Raw genomic sequence first — 25,582 nt, 5'->3', positions numbered from 1 at the left:
TCAATTTTTTAAATAATTCCAGGCATGCTTAAATGTGCTATCTATTCTCCAATTCTTGAGTGCTATGTTCTAAATTTGTTCATTAGTTCAAGTGCATTGTTCAAAATTCTATATCCTTATTTATTTTGTCTGATGGATCTATCAATTAGAGAGAGGTGGTCTTAAAATTTTTCTCTCTGAGGGTTGTTTTGTTAATTTAGTCTCAAAATTTTATCAATTTTTGCTTTATGAATTTTTAGTCTTTGTTATTTTGTATATTGATTGTCTACCTTTATGATAAACTGGGCCCTCATATCATTACATAGTGACCCTCTTCACTCTAGTAATGTTTTTTTGCTATAAAGTCTACTTTCTGTCTTCTATTACCTTACACTTAATCAGTATTTGCTTATTGTATCTTTTTCTTTTTACTTCTAACCATCTTTGTTGTTTATTTAGGGTTATATCTTATCAACAACATATATCTGATTTAAAAAACTGACAATATTTATCTTTCAATCATCAATTTTTAGTCCATTTAAATTTATTGTTTTAGGTGGGCCTGAGGCTTGTTCTCTGGTCTCCTTGCTTGGCTGCCTTGTGAATAAACTCTTTCTCCACTGCAAACCTCAGCCAGTGTCTCAGGGTTTGGCTTGCCTGTTGGGCAAAAGGACCTGGTTCAGCCAATTGTGTTCTGCTGTAATTTGACCCAGAGAATGCATCTAGAAACATCACTCTGGCTGCACTACATCAAACAATCTGAAGAGGTTGCTTTATATAGAACCTTCTTGTTATTGTGGTATTTTTTAGAAAGAAGCAGTCATGCCTCTAAATGTTGCACATATGGATGAGATGGCAGAGTAGAAGTACGTGAGCTCATGTCATCTCACAAAAACACCAAAATCATAACTAACTGCTGAACAACCACTGACAAAAAAAACTGGACCTACCGAACAGATATCCTACATAAAAAGACAAAGAAGAATCCACAAGAAGACAGGAGGAAAGGTGCAACCACAATAAAATCAAATTCCATACCCACCATGTGGGCAACACACAAACTGGAAAATAATTATGTCACAGAGATTTTCCCACAAGAGTGAAAGTTCTGAGTCCCATGTCAGGCTTCCCAGCATAGGGGTCTGGCAATGAGAGGATGATCTCCCAGAGCATCGGGCTTTGAAGGCCACTGGGGTTTGATTGCAGGAATTCCACAGGAATGGGGAAAACAGTAACTCCACTCTGGGGTGGCACACAGAAGGTCTCATGCATACCAGGACGCAGGGGAAAAAGCAGTGACCTCATAAGAGCCTGGCCCAGACCAACCTGCTGGTATTGGAGGGTCTCCTGAAGAAGTGGTGTAGCTGTGGCTCACTGTGGAGACAAAGATACTGGTGGTGGTAGTTCTGGGGAGTACTCATTGGTGTGAGCCCTTCTTGAGGCTGCCATTTTCTCACCAATTCCTGGTCCCACACAACAGCCTATAGGCTCCAGTGATTGGGACACCTCAGGCTAAACAACAAGCAGGGTAGGAAATCAGCCCCACCCATCAGCAGACAGGATGACTAAAGTCTCCCTGAGCCCAAAGCTGCCACCTGACATGGCCTTGCCCACCAGATGGACAAGACCCAGCTTTGCCCAATAGAGGGTCAAGACCCAGCTCCACCCACCAGTGGGCAGGAACCAGTCCCTCCCACCAGGAAGTCTGCACAAGCCTCTTAGACCAGCCTCATCCACCACGGGCGAGACAGCAAAAGCAAGAACTACAACTCTGCAGCCTGTAGAATGGAAACTGCAATCACAGAAAGTTAGACAAAATGAGAAGGCAGAGGAATATGTCCCAGACAAAGGAACAAGATAAAACCCCAGAGAACAATTAAGTGAAGTGGAGATAGGCAATCTACCCAAAAAAGCATTCAGAGTAATGATAGTAAAGTTGATCCAAGATCTCAGAAAAATAATGGAGACACAGACCAAGATGATACAAGAAATGTTTAACAAAGAATTAGAAGACCTAAAAACAAAACAACGAGAGATGAACAATACAATAACTGAAATGAAAAATAAACTAGAAGGAATCAATAGCAGAAAAAATGAGGTAGAAGAATGGATAAGTGACCTGAAAGACAGAATGGTGGAAATCACTGCCACAGAACAGGATAAAGAAAAAAGAATGAAAAGAAATGAAGACAGTATAAGAGACCTCTGGGACAACATTAAATGCACCAACATTCTCATCCCAGAAAGAGAAGAGAGAGAGAAAGGACCTGAGAAAATATTTGAAGAGATAATAGCTGAAAACTTCCTGAACATGAGAAAGGAAACAGTCACCCAAGTCCAGGAAGCACAGAGTTCCAGGCAAGGAACCCAGGAAGGAACATGCTGTGACAAATAGTAATCAAATTGACTAAAATTAAAGGCAAAGAGAAAATATTAAAAGCAACAAATAACATACAAGGGAACTCCATAAGGTTATCAGCTGACTTCTCAGCAGAAACTCTGCAGGCCAGAAGGGAGTGGCACGATATACTTAAAGTGATGAAAGGGAAGAACCTACAACCAAGAATAGTCTCCCCAGCAAGGCTGCCATTCAGATTCGATGGGGAAATCAAAAGCTTTACAGTCAAGCAAAAGCTAAGAGAATTCAGCACCACAAAACCAGCATTGCAACAAATACTAAAGGAATTTCTATGGGTGGAAAGGAAAAGGTCACAATTAGAAACAAGAAAATTACAAACAGAGCAGCACCGTCAGCCTCTTTGAGGCTTAAATTGGAGGAGGAGGCTGCAAAGGGATATTCTCAGTTGAGATGCTCTCTGGCTCGAGGAGAGTTTCTTTGGGGTTGATTTGAATAATATACATACCTCTGACAGTTTTCTGTTCCTCCTTAGTGATGTTTTGGAGACTGGTAGAAAAACTTTTCCCTTGACCTGGACAGTAGATCCAAAAACCTGAGCCCTAGTTTTACAGAGATGTGGAAACTAAAGCCCAGAAAAGAGAAATTACCCAAATTCACACTCAGTGTACAGCCTACACAAGAGCCCAGTTCTCCAGATACTCAGCTCAGTATTTGACTACATGGAGATGGCCCTCCTGAAGATAAAGATCAGAAAAGAGGGAATCCAGAATTTAATGAGCTAAGATGAAGAAACTGTCATGCTAATTGGCACCATACAATACAAAGAGAACCTGCTTCATCAGGTCCTATTTGGAGTCTACTTACAGAGTTTAAGAAAGGTACTGGATCTGAGTCAATAAAGTTTGAAAGCCACCAGTGGAAAAGACAATAAACAAAGAGGTCAGCCTATGAAATGGAACAAAATTTGCACAAACTTGGGCACTTAACCCTTCATATTTCTCCCCAGTCTACCCCCAGCCATTTCCCCGTATAGACACTTAGCAAGGAAAAAGTGAAAAACACAACTTTTAAAACTTGTAGGTTTTGGCACATCCAAATGGCTGCCTTTGGAGTGTGGAGTTTGGAGCTGTATGGCTGACAGGTTCTTGGTGTTCCAGGCTGGTATCAAGCCTGAGCCTCTGAGGTGGGAGAGACGAATTCAGGACACTGGACCACAAGAGACCTCCCGGTCCCACATAAAATCAATTGGTGAGAGCTCTCCTAGAGATCTCCGTCTCAACACTAAGAGCAAGCTCCACCCAATGGCTAGCAAACAACGGTGCTGGGTGCCCCATGCCAAACAACTAACAGGACAGGAACACAACCTCACCCATTAGCAGAGAGGCTGCCTAAAATCATACTAAGTTCACAGACACCCCAAAACACACCACTGGATGCGAACCTGCCCACCAGAAAGACAAGATCCAGACCCACCCACCAGAACACAGGCACCAGTCCCCTCCACCAGGAAGCCTACATGACCCACTGAACCAACCTCACCCACAGGGGGCAGACACCAAAAGCAACAGGAACTACTAACCTACAGCCAGCAAAAAGGAGACCCCAAACACAGTAAGTTAAAGAAAATGAGAAGACAGGGAAATATGCAGCAGATGAAGGAGCAAGGTTAAAAACCCACCAGACCAAATAAATGAAGAGGAAATAGACAGTCTCTGAAAAGAATCCAGAGTAATGGTAGTAAAGATGATCCAAATTCTTGGAAATAGAATAGAGAAAATACAAGAAACGTTTAACAAGGACCTAGAAGAACTAAAGAGGAAACAAACAATGATGAAAAACACAATAACTGAAATTAAAAATTCTCTAGAAGGAATCAATAGCAGAATAACTGAGGCAGAAGAACGGATAAGTGACCTGGAAGATAAAATAGTGGAAATAACTACCGCAGAGCAGTTTAAAGAAAATGAAGGAAAAGAATTGAGAACAGTCTCAGAGACTTCGGGGACAACATTAAACACACCAACATTCTAATTATAGGGGTCCCAGAAAAAGAAGAGAAAAAGAAAGGGTCTGAGAAAAGAAAGGGTCTGAGAAAACATTTGAAGAGATTATAGTTGAAAACATCCCTAACATGGGAAAGGAAATAGTCAATCAAGTCCAGGAAGCACACAGAGTCCCATACAGGATAAATCCAAGGAGAAACATGCCAAGACACATATTAATCAAACTATCAAAAATTAAATACAAAGATAAAATATTAAAAGCAGCAAGGGAAAAGCAACAAATAACACACAAGGGAATCCCCATAAGGTTAACAGCTGATCTTTCAGCAGAAACACTGCAAGACAGAAGGGAGTGGCAGGACATATTTAAAGTGATGAAAGGGAAAAATCTACAACCAAGACTACTCTAACCAGCAAGGACCTCATTCAGATTTGATGGAGAAATTAAAAACTTTACAGACAAGCAAAAGTTAAGAGAATTCAGCACCACCAAACCAGCTGTAAAACAAATGCTAAAGGAACTTCTCTAGGCAGGAAACACAAGAGAAGGAAAAGATGTACAAAAACACACCCAAAACAATTGAGAAAATGGTAATAGGAACATACATATTAATAATTAAATTATTAATTAAATAATTTAATTTATTAATTTAAGTAATTAAATGTAAATGGATTAAATGTTCCATCCAAAAGACATAGACTGGCTGAATGGATATAAAAACACGACCCATATATATGCTGTCTACAAGAGACTCAATTCAGACCTAGGAACACATGCAGACTGAAAGTGAGGAGATGAAAAAATATATTCCATGCCAATGGAAATCAAAAGAAAGCTGGAGAAGCAATTCTCAAATCAGACAAAATACATCTTAAAATAAAGACTATTACAAGAGACAAAGAAGGATGCTACATAATGATCAAGGGATCAATCCAAGAAGAAGATATAACAATTGTAAATATTTATGCACCCAATATAGGAGCACCTAAATACATAAGGCAAATACTAACAGCCATAAAAGGGGAAATGGAAAGTAACACAATAAGAGTAGGGGACTTTAAAACCCCACTTACACCAATGGACAGATCATCCAAAATGAAAATAAATAAGGAAACACAAGCTTTAAATGACACATTAAAAAAGATGGACTTAATTGATATTTATAGGACATTCCATCCAAAAACAACAGAATACACTTTCTTCTCAAGTGCTCATGGAACATTCTCCAGTATAGATCATATCTTGGGTCACAAATCAAGAATTGGTAAATGTAAGAAAATTGAAATCGTATTAAGCATCTTTTCTGACAATAACACTATGAGACTAGATATCAATTACAGGAAAAAACTTGCAAAAAATACAAACACATGGAGGCTAAACAATACACTACTTAATAACCAAGAGATCAGTGAAGAAATCAAAGAGGAAATCAAATAATACCTAGAAACAAATGACAATGAAAGCATGATGACCCAAAACCTATGGGATGCAGCAAAAGCAGTTCTAAGAGGGAAGGTTATAGCAATACAATCATACCTCAAGAAAAAAGAAACATCTCAAAAAAACAACCTAATCTTACACCTAAAGCAATAAGAGAAAGAAGAACAAAAACACCCCAAAGTTAGCAGAAGGAAAGAAATCATAAAGGTCAGATCAGAAATAAATGGGAAAAAATGAAGGAAACAATAGCAGAGATCAATAAAACTAAAAGGTGGTTCTTTAAGAAGATAAACAAAATTGATAAACCATTAGCCAGACTCGTCAAGAAAAAAGGGAGAAGATTCAAATCAACAGAATTAGACATGAAATAGGAGAAGTAATAACTGACACTGCAGAAATACAAAGGGTCATGAGAGATTACTACAAGCAACTATATGCCAATAAAAGGGACAACCTGGAAGAAATGGACAAATTCTTCAAAAAGCACAACCTTGGAAGCCTGAACCAGGAAGAAATAGAAAATATAAACAGACCAATCACAAGCACTGAAATTGAAACTGTAATTAAAAATCTTCCAACAAACAAAAGCCCAGGACCAGATGGATTCACAGGTGAATTCTATCAAACATTTAGAGAAGAGCTAACACCTATTCTTCTCAAACTCTTTCAAAATGTAGCAGAGAGAGGAACACTCCCAAACACATTCTATGAGGCCACCATCACCCTGATACCAAAATTGGACAAAGATGTCATAAAAAAAGAAAACTACAGGCCAATATCACTGATGAACATAGATGAAAAAATCCTCAACAAAATACTAGCAAACAGAATCCAACAGCACATTAAAAGGATCATACATCCTGATCAAGTGGGGTTTATCCCAGGAATGCAAGTATTGTTCAATATACACAAATCAATCAATGTGATCTTCCATATTAACAAACTGAAGAATGAAAACCGTATGATCATCTCAATAGTTGCAGAAAAATCTTTTGACAAAATTCAACACCTATTTATGATTAAAAAATCTCCAGAAAGTAGGCATAGAGGGAACCTACCTCAACATAATAAAGGCCATATATGACAAACCCACAGCCAATATCATTCTCAATGGTGAAAAACTGAAACCATTTCTTCTGAGATCATGAACAAGAGAAGGTTGCCCACTCTCACCACTATTATTCAACATAGTTTTGGAAGTTTCAGCCACAGCAATCAGAAGAAAAAGCAATAAAAGGAATCAAGATCAGAAAAGAAGAAGTAAAACTGCCACTACTTGCAGATGACATGGTACTATACATAGAAAATCCTGAAGATGCTACCAGAAAACTACTAGAACTAATCAATGAATTTAGTAGAGTAGCAGGATACAAAATTAAAGCGCAGCGATCTCTTGCATGCCTATACACTAATGATGAAAAATCTGAAAGAGAAATTAAGGAAACACTCCCATTTACCACTGCAAAAAAAAAAAAAAACAGAATAAAATACCTAGGAATAAATCTTTCTTGGAGACAAAAGACCTGTATGCAGAAAACTATAAGACATTAATGAAAGAAATTAAAGATGATACAAATAGATGGAGAGATATACCATGTTCTTGGATTGGAAGAATCAACATTGTGAAAATGACTATACTACCCAAAGCAATCTACAAATTCAATGCAATCCCTATCAAACTACCAATGGCCTTTTTCATAGAACTAGAACAAAACATTTTACAATTTATATGGAAACACAAAAGACCCCGAACAGCCAAAGCAATCTTGATAAAGAAAAACGGAGCTGGAGGAATCAGGCTCCCTGACTTCGGGCTACACTACAAAGCTACAGTCATAAAAACAGTATGGTACTGTCACAAAAAAACAGGAATATAGATCAATGGAAAAGGATAGAAAGCCCAGAGATAAACCCACACACCTATGGTCACCTTATCTATGATAAAGGAGGAAAGAATATACAATGCAAAAAAGACAGCCTCTTCAATAAGTGGTGCTGGGAAAACTGGGAAGCTACATGTAAAAGAATGAAATTAGGACACTTCCTAACAGCGTATACAAAACTAAACTCAACAAGGATTAAAGACCTAAATGTAAGGCCAGACACTATAAAACTCTTAGAGGAAAACATAGGCAGAACACTCTATGACATAAATCAGAGCAAGATCCTTTTTGACCCACCTCCTAGAGGAATGAAAATAAAAACAAAAATAAACAAATGGGACCTAATGAAACTTAAAAGCTTTTGCACAGCAAAGGAAACCATAAACAAGATGAAAAGACAACCCTCAGAATCAGAGAAAATATTTTCAAACAAAGCAACTGACAAAGGATTAATGTCCAAAATATACAAGCAGCTCATGCAGGTCAATATCAAAAACACAAACAACCTAATCCAAAAATGGGCAGAAGACCTAAACAGCCATTTCTCCAAAGAAGATACACAAATTGCCAACAAACACAAGAAAAGATGCTCAACATCACTAATCTTTAGAGAAATGCAAAACAAAACTGCAAAGAGGTATCACCTCACTCTGGTCAGAATGGCCATCATCAAAAAATCTAGAAACAATAAATGCTGGAGAGGGTGTGGAGAAAAGGGAACACTCCTACACTGTTGGTGGGAATGTAAATTGATACAGCTACTATGGAGAACAGTATGGAGGTTCCTTAAAATACTAAACTTAGGCCTACCATGTAAACCAGCAATCCCATGCCATATACCCTGAGAAAACCCTACTTCAAAAGAGACATGTACCAAAATGTTCATTGCAGCACTATTTACAATAGCCAGGACATGGAAGCAACCTAAGCGTCCACTGACAGATAAATGGATAAAGAAGATGTGGTACATATATATAATGGAATATTACTCAGTCATAAAAAGTAACGAAATTGAGTTATTTGTAGTGAGGCAGATGGACCTAGAGTCTGTCATACAGAGTGAAGTAAGTCAGAAAGAGAAAAGCAAATACCATATGCTAACACATATATAATGGAATCTTAAAAATAAATGGTTCTGATGAACCTAGGGGCAGGACAAGAATAAAGACCCAGACATAGAGAATGGACTTGAGAATACAGTGAGGGGGAAGGGTAAGATGGGACGAAGTGAGAGAGTAGCATTGACATATATACACTACCAAATGTAAAATAGATAGCTAGTGGGAAGAAGCTGCATAACACAGGGAGATCAGCTTGGAGCTTTGTGACCACATAGAGGGTGGGATAGGGAGGGTGGGAGGGAGAGTCAAGAGGGAAGGGATATAGGGATATATGTATACATATAGCTGATTCACTTTGCTATACAGAAGAAACTAACACAACATTGTAAAGCAACTATACTCCAATAAAGATGTTTAAAAAGAAAAACTCAGTGGGTCAACAAAGAGATAAAAGAGGAAATCAGAAAATACCTTGAGCCAAATGAAAATGAAAACACAATTTTCCAAAATTTATGAGACTCAGCAAAAACAGTTCTAAGAGGGAAGTTTATAGCAATACAGGCGTACTTCAAGAAATAAGAAAAATATCAAATAAACAATCTAATCTACCATCTAAAGAAATTAGAAAAAGAACAAACACAGCCCAAAGTCAGCAGAAGGAAGGAATAACAAATATCAATATCAGAGAGGAAATAAATAAAATAGGGACAAAAAAAAAAGAGAGTAAGAAAAAAAATCCAATAATGAAACCAAGAGTTGGTTTTTTGAAAAGATAAACAAAATTGATAAATCTTTAGCAGGCTAATTAAGGAAAAAACAGAGATAAATAAATAACCAAAATGAGAAATAAAAGAGGAGAAATTGCAACCAATATCATAGAAATACAAAAAAATCATGAGAATACTAGAACAACAAATTACCAACAAATTGGACAATGTAGAAAAAATGGATAAATTCCCAGAAACATACAATCTTCCAAGCCTGAATCAGAATGAACAGATAATCTGAATGGACTGATCACTAGTAGTGAAATTGAATCAGTAATCAAAACACTCCCAACAAACAAAAGTCCAGGACTGCATGGCTTCACAGGGGAATTCTACCAAACATATAAAGAACAGTTAACACCTATCCTTCTCAAACTATTTTTAAAAATTGAAGAGGAGAAAACACTCCCAAATTCATTCTACAAGGCCACCATTACTTTGATACCAAAACCAGACAAAAGACTACAAGAGAGGAAATTACAGGTCAATATCCTTGATGAATATAGATGCAAAAATTCTTAAAAAATATAAGAAAACCAAATTAAACAATATATAAAAGAGTCATACACCATGATCAAGTGAGATTTATTCAGGGATGCAAGGATCGTTCAATATCCCTATTTATCAATGTGATATACCACATTAACAAAGGGAAGGGTAAAAATCACATGATCACCTCAATAGGCATAGTAAAAGCATTTGACAAAATCCAACACCCATCCATGAAAAAACTCCAACAAAATTGGTATAAAGGGAACATATCTCAACATAATAAAGGCCATTTATGACAAACCCAGAGCTAACATCATACTTAATAGCTAAAAACTGAAAGCTTTTGCTTTAAAATCAGGAACAGGACAAGAAAGCCCACTTTCACCATTTCTATTTTACATAGTATTGGAAGTCCTAGCCACAACAATCAGACAAGAAAAAGAAACATAAAAGCATCCAAATTGGAAGGGAAGAAATAAAACTGTCACTATTTGCAGATGACACAATAACTATGTATAGAAAACCTTAAAGTCTCCACCAAAAACGTATTAGAACTAGTGAATGAATTCTGTAAAGCTACAGGATACTAGATAAATATACAAAAATTGATTGCTTTTTTATAAACTACTAATGAAGTATCAGAAAGAGAAAGCAAGAAATAAATCCCATTTATAAATACATCATAAAGAATAAAATACCTAGGAATAAACTTAACCACAGAGGTGAAAGACCTATACTTTGAAAACTATAAGAAATGATGAAGAAAACTGAAGGTGATACAAATAAACAGGTAGATATCTTGTGTTTAGGATTGGAAGAATTAATATTGTTAAAATGTCCATACTACCCAAAGCAATCTACAGACTTAAATCAATCCCTATCAAATTACCCAAAACATTTTTCACAGAACTAGAACAAATTATCCTAAAATATGTATGAATTTTACTCTGAATAACCAAAGTAATCTTGAGAAAAACAAACAAACAAATGAACAAGCAAAAACCTGGAAGTATCACTCTCCTGGACTTCAGAGTATAATTCAAAGCTACAGTAATCAAAACAGTATGGTACTGGCACAAAAACAGACACATAGATAAATGGAATAGAATAAAGAGCCCAGAAGTAAACCCACACACCCATGTCAATTAATCTACAACAAAGGAGGCAAGGATATACAATGGAGAAAAGACAGTCTCTTCAATAAGTGGTGCTGGGAAAACTGGACAACTACATGTAAAAGAATGAAATTTGAACACTTTCTTACACCATATATACAAATAAACTCAAAATGGGTTAAAGACCTAAGTGTAAAATGACACCATAAAACTGCTAGAAGAAAACATACACTTTTTGGCATGCCTTAGTAATATATTTTTGGATCTGTCTCCTCAGGCAAGGGAAACAAAAGCCAGAATAAACAAGTGGGACTAATTAAACTTAAAAGCTTTTGCACAACTATGGAAACCCTAAAAAAAAAAAAAAAAAAACAAACAAAAGGCAACCTACAGAATGGGTGGGAGAAGATATTTGCAAATGATATGTCTGATAAGGGGTTAATATCCAAAATATATAAACAGCTCATACAACTCAATAGCAAAAACCAAACTGGCCAAAAGGCACATGAAAGGAGGCTCAACATCACTAATTATTAGAGAAATGCAAGTCAACACTACAATGACATATCATCTCACACCTGTCAAAATGGCTACCATGAAAAAATCTACAAGTAGCAAATACTGGTGAGGATGTGGAGAAAAGGGAACCTTAGTTCACTGTTGGTGGGAATGTAAATTGGTACATCCACAATGGAAAACAGTATGGAGGTTCCTAAAATAATTAAAAATAGAACTACCATATGGTCTTAGCAATTCCACTCATAGGTATATATCTGAAGAAAATGAAAATACTAACTTGAAAAGACACATGCACCCCAATGTAAGTACCCCCAATACAGCAGTACTTACACTAGCCAAAATATGGAAGCAACCTAAGTGTACATTGACAGATGAATAGATAAAGACGATGTGGTATATAATATATGCACAGTGGAATATTACTTAGCCACATGTAAAACAATATGATTGACCTGGAGGATATTACACTTTTGAAGTTATTATGCTTTTGAAGTAAGTCAAAGACAAATATTGCATGTTTTCAGTTATATGTGGAATCTAAAAAAATGAAACTAATGAATATAACAAAACAGAAACAGGGTCATAGATACAGATAAACTAGTGGTTACCACTGAGGAGAGGGCTGGGGGGAGGGGCAAGGTAGGGAAAACGGCTTAAGAAGTGCAAACTACTAGGTATAAAATAAATAAAATGCAGAGATGTGTTGTAGAACACAGGAAATATAACCAATATTTTATAACTTTAAATGGAGTATAATTATAAAAATATCAAATCACTATGTTTTACACCTGAAACTAATATAACATTGTAAATCAACTATACTGAAAGTTTTAGAAAAGGTAGGGGTGCTGTCCTGTCCCAGCACTTTGCAAGCCTGTAGAGACAGGTTGTGTGGGGCAATGGTTACTGTCATGGATTCTAATGCCTGCTAGCTGGGCCCAGTGCTGGCACTGACCCTACCTGCAGGTCACTTTGCCTCTCAGTGATGTTGGTTCTTCATCTGCGAAGGGGTTCTGGACAGTCTATCCTCCCAGGTGGCTGTGAAGCCTCAGGGTGCTTGCTCCTTTCCAGGTGCCTGCAGCCTTCCCAGCACCCTGCCACTGCTCATAGCACCCTCCTCCTCTCCAAACCTACCTAGCTCAAGGTGGCAGCAGCCTGGTTACAGCCACAGGTTGCACACAATCTATCTTCTGCACTTCCTTGGAAACAGATTGGGGTTGGGGCAGGAAGTGTAATGGTTAGAGCTCTGATTGACCAGGAGCAGGACACAGAAGGGCAAGCCAGCAGCAGACCTGGGCTTGAGTGCTGGCCCTGCATTCCCTGTATAAGGCTTGGTTATCCTTGGATTCAGTTTCCTCACCTGCAAACTGGGGATGCTGATAGTTGTGAAGATCACATGTGGGACGCATGGAAGGCATCTGTCCTGGTGCCAGTCATGCCCTTCCTTCCTCTGAACACCATCAGATGCAGCCTAGATGGTGAGCAGCAAATCCCCTGGACCCCAGCTTCGCCAAAATCCCTTTCATCTCCCAATGTTCCCTGAAAAGAGTTTTCTCGCAGCCCCAGTGGGAGGTTGCCTTTGTCCTCAGACCCACCTGCCTGGTGTGTCCTGCATCCTGCCCCTTGTCACTCTTAGCATCTGCAACGCCTCTACTCCCCCACACTTGGTGCCACCTTTGAGTCCAGTCATCATGCTTCCCCGCCTCCCTCCCTGTTCTGTTCACTTCCTCCAACTTCTCTTCAAATTTTCCAATCTTTTCCTCTATGTCTCTAGATATATTTGAGACAGTCATATTACCTTTTTTCCAGCTTTTTATTGTGGTGATATATACATAACATCTCAACAGGAGGCCAAGTTAGAAAAGGAATTATCTCAACAGTCTGTGGATGTGGCTTTGTCTAATGGAGTGAAACCTAGTGAAATCCACAGCAAGGACCACAAGGTTCTTGAGAAGTTTATGTCAGTAGAAACACTGCCATCTTGTACTGAAAGGGACAGAGAAAGTACAAAATGAAAGTTGGACCCTCAGATTTCTACTAGCAGGAAGTAACCTGATAGAACTCTTCCAGTGCAAACATGTGCTACTTTCTGTAAAAAGGGACATGATAAGTGTCCACAATTATTATTTTCTTCATAATTTTTACAGTAAGTCTCTATTATTTTAAGTGAATTTATAAGAAAAATTTTAAGCTTTAAAGAACTTGGTGGCCCCAAGACAAGTAGATCTCTGCACCTGCTCCCCAGATTCTTAATGTTCACACAGAGGTCTTAACTGGGTTCAGTCACGTAAACTGTCCAGATGGTCTCACCAACACCTTCCTCTCTCAGGGCTGCATCCTTGGAGCAGCACCCACTGTGGGCAAAACCTACATTCCAAGGGCGGGGGAGGGGTGAGGAGCCCCCAGTTGCCCAGGTCTTGCTCCAGGGTCAACCTGCAATTATCTCCTCTTGATGACCTCCTCCAACAGATGAGACTTTGAATTTTAAGTTTAACGGGATGAGACTCTTGGGGACCTTGAGGCATAGTGAATGATTTAGCATTTGAGAAGGAAGGACATGAGTCATTAGAGGTCAGTGGCTGGACCCCCTAATGACCCATCCTCTCGTATAATTCCCTTCTGCTGAGTGTGGGAAAGACCTGTGAGTATCCACCCCATGATTATGTCATGTTGTACAGTACCAAGTGAGTCTGAGAAAGGGATGTTACCCTTGGTGGCCCTGACCTGATCACATGGGGACTGGGGGCAGAGGAACAGATGAATGCAAAGTGCACTGGATCTTGAAAGCAAGTTGGGCACATTTGGTGACACTTATACGAGCACCTGACCTCTGAGCATTAGTATTTATTCCTTGGCATAGTGCCATAGCTGTCCTGATGTCTCCCCGCAAACTGGGGTCCCTGGACGCAGGGATCCTATGTGCCCTCTGCTTCCTGCATCAGCCTGGGGGCTCCCAGCGATTACTGCCTTCTACGGACCACGGCTGCGAGAGCTCCGGACACACGTGGCACGCTGCTTCTCCAATTGCACGCGCGTGTGTGTGCGCGAGCGGCAGGTGGTCAGGTCCAGGTCAGGGGTGTGGCCCACAAAAGGAGGCGGTTTCCCAGCACCCCCCAGGGCCCGCTCGAGCCGCTGTCGGCTCAGTCAGGTCGCAGATGTAGGATTGACTACATGGAGATCAAGGGGGCTGGGGGCTCAGGTCCAGGCTGGCGGGGAGCCTGCACCCTGGCTGTCATCCTGCTGTACCTACACTCACTCCTGCTGCACACTGAGGTGTCTGGGACCACCACAGCGGGACCGCCACAGCCAGCCGCAGCTGGACCACCACTGCGCACCGAAGAGGGTGAGTGGGCAGGCGGGCAAGAGGGTCAAGGTCTCTTTCCCCTCATATGTCCCTCCCTTCCCCCTACTGCCCCCCCCCCCGCCCCGACGGTAGACAGGTAGGACCTCTACCTGCCCAGTGGTTTCAGGAGTCCCTGGGTCCCTAGGGGGCATGGGAGGTGGGGGAAGGGAGGGCCATCTTCCCCGCTGGCTCTTCCCGCTAGATCTCAAGCGTCCTCAGTCCAAGGACTCGAGTCCTGACCTGGCCGGTCCTTGTCGGCCCCCGCACCCTCTTCATTTGGTAAATGAGGGAGTACTGCTTTCAGAGGGGAATTGTCAAGCAGAGTAGGTTCCATTTGGCCTCAGTCTGTCTAGAATACTGGGCTGGGTGAGAAGGATGTAACCACTTCATCTCAGTGGCATCGCTCTGGAAGGCCTCAGTTTCTGGGACTTCAGACAGCGGGGTGCTAGTTACGTGAACTAGGTCTGGGAAAGGGTCTGGAGCAGCACCACCTCCCTGCCCAGACCTCTGCCCCCAGCTGGTGTGCTGAGACCCTCTGCAGCTGCCTCCCTTCCCGCCCCCTCCAGACCCGCAGGCTGCTTCCTTAGCGCTGCCATCAACAGCGAAGCCAGGTGGCCCTTTGTCATGTGGGCCATGTCATTTCACCCTGGGCCGTGGATTTCCCAGCTATGAAGTGGGAGGATGGGCTGTGGTGGCCCTGGGTCCTATGGATGCTGACATTTAGAGGCACCGAGGTTGGCATCCATAACACAGGTGCCTCATGGCTGGGACTGTCTCCACAGTGTGTGGGCGGCCTGCCGTAACTGGGAGGATCTTCGGTGGCCGGGACGCACCTGAGAAGCGGTGGCCATGGCAGGTCAGCCTGCTCTACAATGGTCAGCACATCTGTGCAGCCGCCCTCATCAGTGCCTACCGGGTGGCCTCAGCTGCCCACTGCTTCCAACTGTACGTCTTCCCCACAGCCCGCTGCTGGGTGGGATGCGGAGGGAGCACAAATGAGCAGAACAGAAGGGGATGAAGGTTGTCCCAGGCTTTTTTTTCCCAGGTTTTTTTAGGCTTTGCTGCCACCAGGTGTCTCTGTGTGTGCTGTTGCCCCTGCCTTTGACTCAGCAGTTCCCTCTCCCTGGAAGGCCATCCTTGCTCCCCACTGGACTCCAGTCTCCTGACTGTCTGAGTCACATATCCCAGGACAGGGGCTATCTACCTCCTCTCTCTCTCCAGGGATGCCTCCTCACACTTTGGTAAGACTTGCCAAGATGTTGTGCTTATCTCAGCTGTGTGTAGTTTACTTTTAAACAGCTAAATGGAAATTAACTCAAACTGTGATGATCAATAAATACTGGAAAACAGACTTTAGTTCCATTGAAAGTGCTTCCAGTCTACTCTTTATCTTCCCTAAACTTAAGGAATTAGATCTTGTTCCCACTCAAGGTGGACTCTGGTTTCTACATCTTGCCCAGCTCTAGAGAGTCCACAAGATCTCAGCCTTACTTTCCTCTTGTGCAAATGGCGGTGGGTGTGTAGTGTCTCTGGCCACATGCTTCAGGCTTTGTGTTAGAACCATAGTCCCAGGGCCCCCACTTCCCAGGGCTGGGGGCATCCATCAGGCCCTGGTGTGGACAAGCATTTTGCCCCCTTCAAGCCAGGCTATCCACAGGCCATCTCCAGCACAACCGCTGGAGGCTTCCCTGGGTCCTGACCACTTGCACAGTCTGACATGTTTCTCTCTGGAGGCATCCTGGGACCCAGCTCTTCTTGTCACTTCTGTTAAAGCATGTGCCAAAGAGGAGCTGTGGTCACCACCGTCCCAACAGGCCAGAGCGAGGCATAAAGCAGATGGCCTCTGTCCGGGGAGATGGGACACAGCAGTCAAGAGAGTGGGCTGCCCCTCAGGTGCATCCTGGGCTTGCTCTGTGCCCAGAGTGGGTGGGGAGAGTGTCACCCTCCAAGTCAGGAGGATAGAGCTGCTGGCATCAGCTGTCTTTGAGATCCCACTTGGGTTCTATTCATTCATTCAGCACCCACGGGTGCCAGGCCCCATGTGAGGCCCACTGTGGGGGACGTGGAGATGCAGGACCCACCTTGAAGTTTCTTATCCTACCAGGAAAGTGAGACACAAGCCCAACTACTGTGATGCAGGATGGGAGGCCAGAATGTGCAAGAGGGTAGACCCTGAGCCACTATTAGAGGAAGCTCTATGGGTCCCATCAGAGGAGGGGCTTGGAGCTGGAGGGGCCTTGTGGGAGGAGTCTGGGTAGGGAGACAGCCCAAGCAGGACATGTGGGTGGAAAGTTGCTCATGTTCCAGTAGCCAGAAGTTTAGTTCCATGCACTCCTCTATTTGCTCCACAAAGGCTTGTTGAGTGCTTGTCAACAGAGGAGGACCAGCTTTTAGAGAAATCAGTGTGTGAGGACTGGGCAGGAGGGGGATGCATCATTCTGGGCTGGGAAGTAGGGTCTTTGAGAATCACCCCAGGCCCTGAGAACTTCCAAGGGTTCTGGTCAGAGCTGGGAATGAGCCAAGTCTCTGCTCATCTAAACTGAAGGGGTACAGTTTGATGTACCCCCAAGGTTGCTTTCCAGCACGAAGATTCTCTGCTCCTTTGATTCTGGTGCGTGCTGGGAAAGCCATCAGAAACTTTCAAAGGACAAATGTGCTGAGGCTATGGACAGCAATCAAACCTACCTCAGTATTAGGAAGGGAGGGGAGAGAATGGTTTTGAATAACGGTGGGGTCTCACCAGGAGGAGGGGGTGGGAGGTAGGCAGCCAGGGCGAGCATGCTGGCCCAGCACCCAGAGGACATGGGTGATAACGCAGCTTCCCCACGACAGGTCCCATGATCCATCTGCCTACAAAGTCCTGCTAGGGTACTATCGGCTAAAAACGCCTACCTCCCACAGTCGGCAGGCATCAGTGTACCGAGTCATCATCAACACTGACTTTAACAAGTGCTACTACATGGGGAGTGACATCACCCTGTTGCAGTTGTATCGGCCCGTGGACTTTTCCGACTACATCTGCCCCGTCTGCCTCCCGGGACCTAACACACAGTTGCCCCCTCATACCTCCTGTTGGATAACTGGCTGGGGGATGGTCACCGAGGAACGTGAGTGGGGGCAGGGCAGGCGAGGAGAGCAAGGGCTGAGGAGGAGGGGGGAGAGCAGTGACCATTGTGAGGCCCTTCCAGACCTGATAGCATGTCTGCTATCAGTTCAAGTTTCCTTCGGTCCATGGTTCAAAACAGTCTGAGAATCTCTAACTTTTGGAATCAGGCACCTGAGCTCTTTGACTCAGGCATTCAGGATTCCACCCTGACTCCCAGGGCCTGTTTGGGCCAGGCCCCTTCAGGACACCTCTTGAGCTTCCACTGCTGTAGAAGGTACTTGGGGCACCAGTAAGGAAATGAAGGTAGGCCTGCTCTCTGGCCTGGGAGGTGAAGTTGGGGCATTTATGGCTTAAGAACCTTTACATCTGTGAGCCTCACTTCCCTCACCCCTTAACTCAAGTGGAACTTGCCCTTTCTGCCAGCTTGCTGGGCTTGCATATTTTTAGACCGAGAGAGGAGAAATGTTGGGCAAAGATTTTTGCTCTAGGGTGAATGCTTTTGATTTAGAAAAATAATAACATTGAGTGAAAAAAAAAGGAGAATGTCAATTTGGCATGATTTGTAGGTCATGATTTGGCAGAGTATCTCAGTGGAGGCCTTTGGGGCAGGACTTTCTTTGCTATGCAGGCCAGTGCCAGCATCCCTGCTCCTGGCCACAGATGTCAGTCACAACGCCTCGTCATGAGGACAGCCAACTCTCCAACATTTCCAAAGACACTCTCCTGGGATGGACTTTCACTTGTTAAGAACCACTGACAGGGCAAGGAGGATTCTCCAAGACAGGTGGGAGGGCAGGAGTTGGGGCATGAAGGGGAGCCGCAGGCTGCAGCAGCTACCAGGACAGGGAGCAGATGACACCAAAGGGAGTCTCAGCTGGCAGCTGTCCTTCCTCCTCCGTGCCCTCCCCTGACCGCAGTTGCTGAGCCTGGGCCAGCCCAGCGACACGTGAGGCACACACAGCAAGTGCTCCATAGGAGAGAGCTGTCACCATAACACCGTGCTGCCATGGGAAGATGCCTTCCATCTGTGAGCAAGATCTAGAAATAGAACCCATGTGGGCAGTGCCCCCAGACCAGGTGCTGCTCAAGAGGCAAGGCCACGCCTTGTTTGTCACGCCACCTACTGGGCATTGTTAAGGACATCACTGCCATACTTTGGCCAAGCCAGGACTTCCAGCGTCCACCCACTGTGCCTCCGCTTCTGTCCCCACATAGCAGCCAGATTCGTTGTTTTTTAAATATAACCCTTCAGTGGTTTCCCAGTGTGCTCAGAATGAAATCCAAGCTCCACATCCTGGTGAGGAGGCCCTGCTTGCTCTGGACTCTGCTATGATGTTGCGTCATCTTTTTCCCCCGCCACTCCCACCCCACTGCAGCCACGATGAGCTCCCTCCTCGTCCTCCCCACCACAGGCCCCTCACATTTGCTCTCTCATCTGCCCTGGATGTCTTTCCGCCTCACCTTTGCACATCTCTGACGGCTTCCCCAGTCCTGGCAGCTAGAACTGATGGCATCTCTATTAGCAGGAAGGTTAGGGAGGGAGCTGTTTTCTCTCCCAGGGTACACCCCACATCTGAACCCCTCTCCCCCCCACACACAGGGGTCCTGTCTGCTCCCTACACGCTGCAGGAGGGAGAGGTTGGTGTCATCGACAGCCAGGTTTGTACATCGTATTTCCAGGGGCCAGATCCCAACAACAATACCTATTCTATACGTGATGACATGCTGTGTGCCGGGGACCTCATGACAGGAAAGTCCATCTGCCGAGTAAGTGACGTGGGCTGCCTCTCCTCTCCTGCGGCATCTGTCACCTCTCCTCTGTGTCTTCTCTGAACCCTGCCCCAGCCCCTGACTTCCTCTTCCTGGGCCCACCCCATCCTGAAGCATCACAGCTGAAGCACAGAAGCCCCCAAAGGGTGCTGGTCTATTCCATCCAGTTTCTTGATAACTTTTAGGAGCTTTGTTGAAGGACAGCATACATAGAAAAGGGCATACTTTACAAGTGTATTGTTGGATGTGTGTTTTTAGACATTGACACATTCATGTAACAGGCACCCAAACGGTCTTACACCTCCTTCCTGTCACCGCAGAGTAAACTTAACCTGGCTGCTAGTGCCCTGTGGGTTCACGTCAGGACTTACTTAAATGGAATCTCACTCGACACACCCTCGGCTGGTCCCCTTCAGTCAGGTCTGTGAGGTCTGTCCATCTTGTGTGGAGTTTTGGTTGTGTGTCATATTGTTGTACGTATTATTATTGTTGTGTGAATATACTGTAATTGTTGTGTGAATATACTGTATTATTGTTGTGAATTATTGTTATTACTTATTGTTGTGTGAATATACTGTAATTTTCTTTGTCCATTCTAGTGTTGGCGGCATTTGGGTAGTTCCTGCTTGAGACCATTGCGAATGGCATTGCTGTGAACATCCTTGTGCGTGTGTTTTAGTGCACATGGGTTCACAGTTTGGCTGGGTATAGCCCTGGGAGTAGAGTTACTGCACCATAAAATGTGCACATGCTCACCTCTCCTAGATACTGGAGAGCAGCCTTCCAACCTGCTCGGACCCATCTGCACTCCCACCAGCAATGGCTGCTCCACGTGGCTGCCAGGACTTCACACTGTCCACCGTTTTCATTTTAACCATTGCATGCATTTTCCGTTTGCATTTCTCTGGTGAATAATGAAGGCAAGCACTTTTTCATATGGGTATTGCCTTTTCTGTTGTGTCTATCCATGGTTTTTTTGCCCTTATTTCAAATTGAACTGTGGGCTGTGAGTCCAATGTTGCGTGCGTGCACTGTCAATGTCTTCTCCCACTCTGGGCAGTGCTTCTATTTTACGGGGGGGAAGCTGAGGCCCAGAAAGGGAAGTGGACAGCCCAAAGAAAGAGAGCATGGTCACAGTCAACCTTGGAGGGGCCATGTCCTCCTCTCGGGCTGTGGCCCCACAAGCTTCCTCACACAGCCTCCTCTCCCTCTCCTGCACCTTCTTTCTAGCACTTTCTGTCTCCTAGAAACATGCTGCCATCTGAAAACACACCACATGACCCTTCCCACCTCTGCCCACTGCCCTCATTCTCTGCCTGCCTTCCCAGCAGGGCTGGCCCCAGGGTGTCTGCACTTGCCCTCTCTTGCTTCCTCAATTCTCCTTCTTGCCTTAGCTCACTGCATCAGACTTCTGCACCTGCCATTCCTCCAGACGGCTCTTATCAAGATGACCAAAGACCTCGGTCTCACCGGGGCTGCTGGTGGACATCCTCGCCCCCCCACTCAGCAGTGCACCCTCCAGCATCTTTCATCAGACTCGGAGGGCGGCCCCTCCTGTGTTTCCTGCTCTCTTCCTCCTTCTTCTGACACCAGCACACCAAGGACCCACCCCTCAGCACTCATCCTGTTTTCTTGTCTTGCTCCATTCTTTCCTTAGATGGAGAGGAAGGGTCATATAGGGCAAACCCCATGCCTCACTGTTTCTTGCCTGTCTTTGTTACCCTTGCTGCCACAATCGTGTCCTGACAGGTCTCCCTGCAGCATTTCATGTCCTCCCACTGGCTGTGTTCCACCCAGCCCCAGAACCACCCTGCCATCCTTTTAGAATTCGATTCAGGTCACATCACTTCCCTGCTGAGTGTCCTTAAGTGCTTCCTTCACCCCCAGCCCCTGGCTGATGAGAGCTGGGAGCTGGCCTTGCTAGTCCTTGGCCTCAGCCATGCCAAGCGTGCTGGCCACCTCTGCCTGCATCTTCCAGAGTCAGGCCTTGCTCACCCCTCCAGTCTTTTTGTCAGAGAAGCTTTCTGAAGGCCCTCCTCTGGGCACCCCTGTTCCACATCTGGAGTCTGCAGATGTGTGGGATGCATTGTCCGTGTTGTGTTGCATGTCACCTCATCGTCTCCCACACACAGAGCATGCTCAGGCATGCTCATTCAACAGAAGGCTGGAGGGGTGTTGTGTTTCCTTGGTTCCCACATTTGCCCTGTGGGATGGAAGCGTTCTGCCCCATGGTGGCAGGTGCCTTCCTGCCTTGGCATCCCACGCTCAAAGTTCCTCACATTCTTCTGGGAGCCCCTTGGGATCCCCTGCAATTCCAGCCACCCCACCAGCCTGGGCACAGGCATCACCTCTTTTCCTCTGAGCACATCCAACAGCTTGGCATTTTCTAAAGACGCTTAATCAAGAAATCGAGGAAAAACTGGAGTCCTTAATGAGTCAAAAATGAAGTCCCAGGTAGGATGCAGTACTAGGCAGAGGATTTAGCTAGAGGCCTCCAGGCCTGCCATGGCCGTTCTGGAGGACACTGGGGGGCGCCTTCTCCCACATGGGGCTGGAAGGGCAGAGGCCTGGCATCCAGATCCTGGGGTCCCCCTGTGTATTCTTGTAGACGTGAAATGGGCTCCAAGCCCCCACCCTTGAGATTTTGATCCAGGAGGTCTGCAGTGGGACCCTGTGTCTGGACCTTTCAAATTGCCCAGGTGATTCTGATGAGAATAACTCACTCACATCCCCACCTTGCCATAAGGGCTCCTCAACTCCACTCTGGTGTCTTCACACTGTCTGAGCAGTGCATGTCCTTCTCCATCTTGGTCCCCATGACTCATGCCCTCTCTTTCCTCAGGGAGATTCTGGGGGTCCCCTCGTCTGCCAGTTGAATAATACCTGGCTTCTGATTGGGCTGTCCAGCTGGACTCTGCCCTGCCAGGAGCCCATAAGCCCCAGCGTCTTTACCAAGGTCTCCTACTTCGCCCAGTGGATCTCCGAGAAGCAGGCTGCTTCACCCAATGCTGGTCCTTCTTCCCCTCCTCCTGAGAGCAGACCTCCTTCTGAGCCCAGCTTCACTTCTCTGGGCAGCGTCCACAAGCCCAGCAGCTTCCTGACCCTTGTGACTTCACAGACCTTCCTCCTGCTGCTGAGTTTCCTCTGGACACGGTGGCTGTGACAGATGCATGGGGCCCACCTGGCCCTCTCCCTGGAAGCCTGTCTGCATTAGTGCCAACGGGTTCTACTTGAATGTGTCCAGCTCTGAGCCCTCCTGGCCATCTGAAGTCTGCTCCAGGCCTGATAAAATAAAAATAATGGAAGAAACTTCCTGCTCCTGTTTCTGATTCATCAGAGCCATCTCGCACTCCTAACCCAACTGTGCTTTGAGCTCCTCCCTGGATGGGGGTGGGGAAGGACAGGGTCACCCAGCAGCTGGCTGGCCATCTGGAGCTTAACCCTCCTTGGTGAGTCTTCCAGAAGAGCTGGCATGGCTCAGGGCCAAAGCATCACTTCATGGAGGAAGTGGCATGCCCTAGGGCCTGCAGGGCAGTGGTGGCCAACATAATCGTCGTCCTAGCCATGGATGATTTGCCCTGAGCTGAGGATGGAGAAGGCTCTTCCAGGCCCACAGGCCACTGAGGCTCTGCTGGAAAGGCTTGATTTGAAGTAGACAGCAAAGGGCCCTGGCCAGGAGGCTCAGGTCAGCCATCCTCAGAGCTCTGTTCCAAGGCTCAGCTCCAAGCCTGTTCCCCCTCTACCCACAGCCCTGTCTTCTGCCAGTCTCCAGGGCACCCTACTCCCCCCACCCCCACCGTGGACTTGCCACGTCCTGCAGTGGTTGAGGTTGGGCTGGCCTAGGACTTGCTGGCTCAGCACTGAGCCCATAAGCCGTGTCCTGAGCTGCCCCTGGCAAACATGTCTGGGTCACAGAATCTTAACTAGTTAGCAGATCTCTCAGAAGAGTCCTGCAACCACAGCCCCCAGTCTGGACCCCTGATGGTCAGGGAGCAGTCCTGAGTCATTGCAGGTCCACTGAGTCTAAAGTGCCATCAGGTGTTCTGTGAAAATTCCTTCCAAACCTGTTGTCACCCAGATAGCCCTGTCACCTCACCAGCAAGTGAGAACAGGTGAAGTCACATGCACGTGGTCACCAGAATCTTGCTTCTACTCACACAGAGATTTCCTTCCCAGTTCAGCAGTGTCTGGAAGTGAGAAAGCCCTCCCTTGACAGTGGGCTCAGTTATGGGCTCCCCAGCAGGGCCGCTGGGCCTGAGATGCGAGCAAGCGCTTGGTCAGTTCAGAACTGCAGCCTCGGCCACCTGTGGTCCCTGGAACTGTCGCTTTCCTTCAACCCACAGTGGCCTCGTGCTGGCTGTGCTGGATTTCTCTCATATGGTGACTTCTGCTCTGTCCATCAGCAGCACGTTTCTGTGTGGAGCATGGAGGGATGTGACTGCTTGCTTCTCCGTGAAGCTCCCTGGGCCCCCAACTCAGTGGACACAAATACATTTCCCAGACACTCTGGAGACCTGACAAGTCACAGCTCCAACCCCAGCCCACTTCCCTATTACCTGGAATCAGCTTCAGTGCTCAGCATCATTATCCAGCTTTGGTCTCTTTTTACAGATCTGGACACAAGGCCTAGCCTGGGTAAGTAACCTGTCTGAGGTCCGTGAGTAGTCACTAGTGGAACAGGAATTCCGGCTTGGACGTCTTGAGAGTGCTCTGAGACCTCTGTTCTCCTCTCTAGTGCAGGCCCCTCACAGACTCTTCAGGCCCTGTCTGAATCCCTCTTTCAGGACTGACCTGTCCCAAATGTGGCCCAGAATTCCCTCTGGTCAGTGGCGATGGAAGATCCCAGATAACAAGATGGAGGGCAGAGTGCAGAGCAGATCTGCAGGGCCGATGTGTCTCGGGCTGGGGGACAGGCCGGGAGTGGCCCCTGCAGGGGTTTTCACCAGACCTGCCATCGGGAGCTTCCCACCTCAGAATCAACCCTGGATGAGCTTGGGAGGTGACAAGAAGAAATGTAGATTTCAGAAACCAAAATCAATGAGAAAACCTGGAGACACTGGAGTGGCCTGTAGCTGGGGGAAGAAGGGAAGGCAGTGAGAGAATGGGCTTGAAGAGGCCCTTTACATGTTCTGCTCTTGCCCCTTCCCACCCCGCATCCTCAAGATAAATGCTGCCTCTCCTTCTCTGGTGCCAGTGTGTTTCAGGGTGGCCGTGTCAACTGGTATGTAGGTCCCACCAGCCACCTTCGAGCACTTGTCCTCCATCCCCCTACTTCTACACAGCCCCAAGGGCAGGGGGATTGTTACTAGGGAGACTTGATCCTTCCACTGTGATTTCTTCTAAGGCTTTAAAGTTGAAGCCCCGACTACAGGAGCTGCCTGGGGGGGGGGGGGTCAGTACGGAGGAAAGATTAACAGTGGCCCTTTGGTGCCTGGGGACTTCTGCTCTGGGGACACTCCCCCTTCTCCTTGAACTCTTCAGGACCTTACCCTTCTCTGGTGCACTGTACCAAACAGAGCGACAGAGTGTCTGCTAACCATGATGAACACAAGCACACATGCCCGCATAACTACACACTGACTGTGACTGTCACAGGAAAAATACAACAGACTGCATGTTACAGATTACAGTAAGTCCCCTACATATGAAACTTCAAGTTGCAAACTTTCAAAGATGCAAACGTGCGTTCACATGTCCAATCATGTAAGTTAGTTCATGTGTCTGGCGTTATGTTGTCACTTGAG

The 25,582-nt window shown here is 45.3% G+C and overlaps 1 protein-coding gene across 1 annotated transcript in view; it reads left to right on the top strand.

Moving 5' to 3' along the window:
* LOC103018026 (serine protease 40-like) overlaps window positions 1–23,001 on the top strand; it is a 61,352-nt gene extending 38,351 nt beyond the window's left edge. Inside the window, exons 2-6 of the mRNA XM_057551377.1 lie at window positions 14,764–14,962; window positions 15,745–15,907; window positions 17,795–18,069; window positions 19,669–19,835; window positions 22,681–23,001. Of these exons, the coding sequence (XP_057407360.1) occupies window positions 14,764–14,962; window positions 15,745–15,907; window positions 17,795–18,069; window positions 19,669–19,835; window positions 22,681–23,001 (1,125 nt within the window). The remainder of the gene's footprint in view (window positions 1–14,763; window positions 14,963–15,744; window positions 15,908–17,794; window positions 18,070–19,668; window positions 19,836–22,680) is intronic.
* Window positions 23,002–25,582: the final 2,581 nt, after the last annotated feature.

Source organism: Balaenoptera acutorostrata, chromosome 8 (genome assembly GCF_949987535.1).
Source record: "Balaenoptera acutorostrata chromosome 8, mBalAcu1.1, whole genome shotgun sequence".
Lineage (NCBI taxonomy): Eukaryota > Metazoa > Chordata > Mammalia > Artiodactyla > Balaenopteridae > Balaenoptera > Balaenoptera acutorostrata.
Note: the sequence above shows the minus strand (reverse complement) of the source record. Positions and strands in the feature narration are given on the sequence as shown.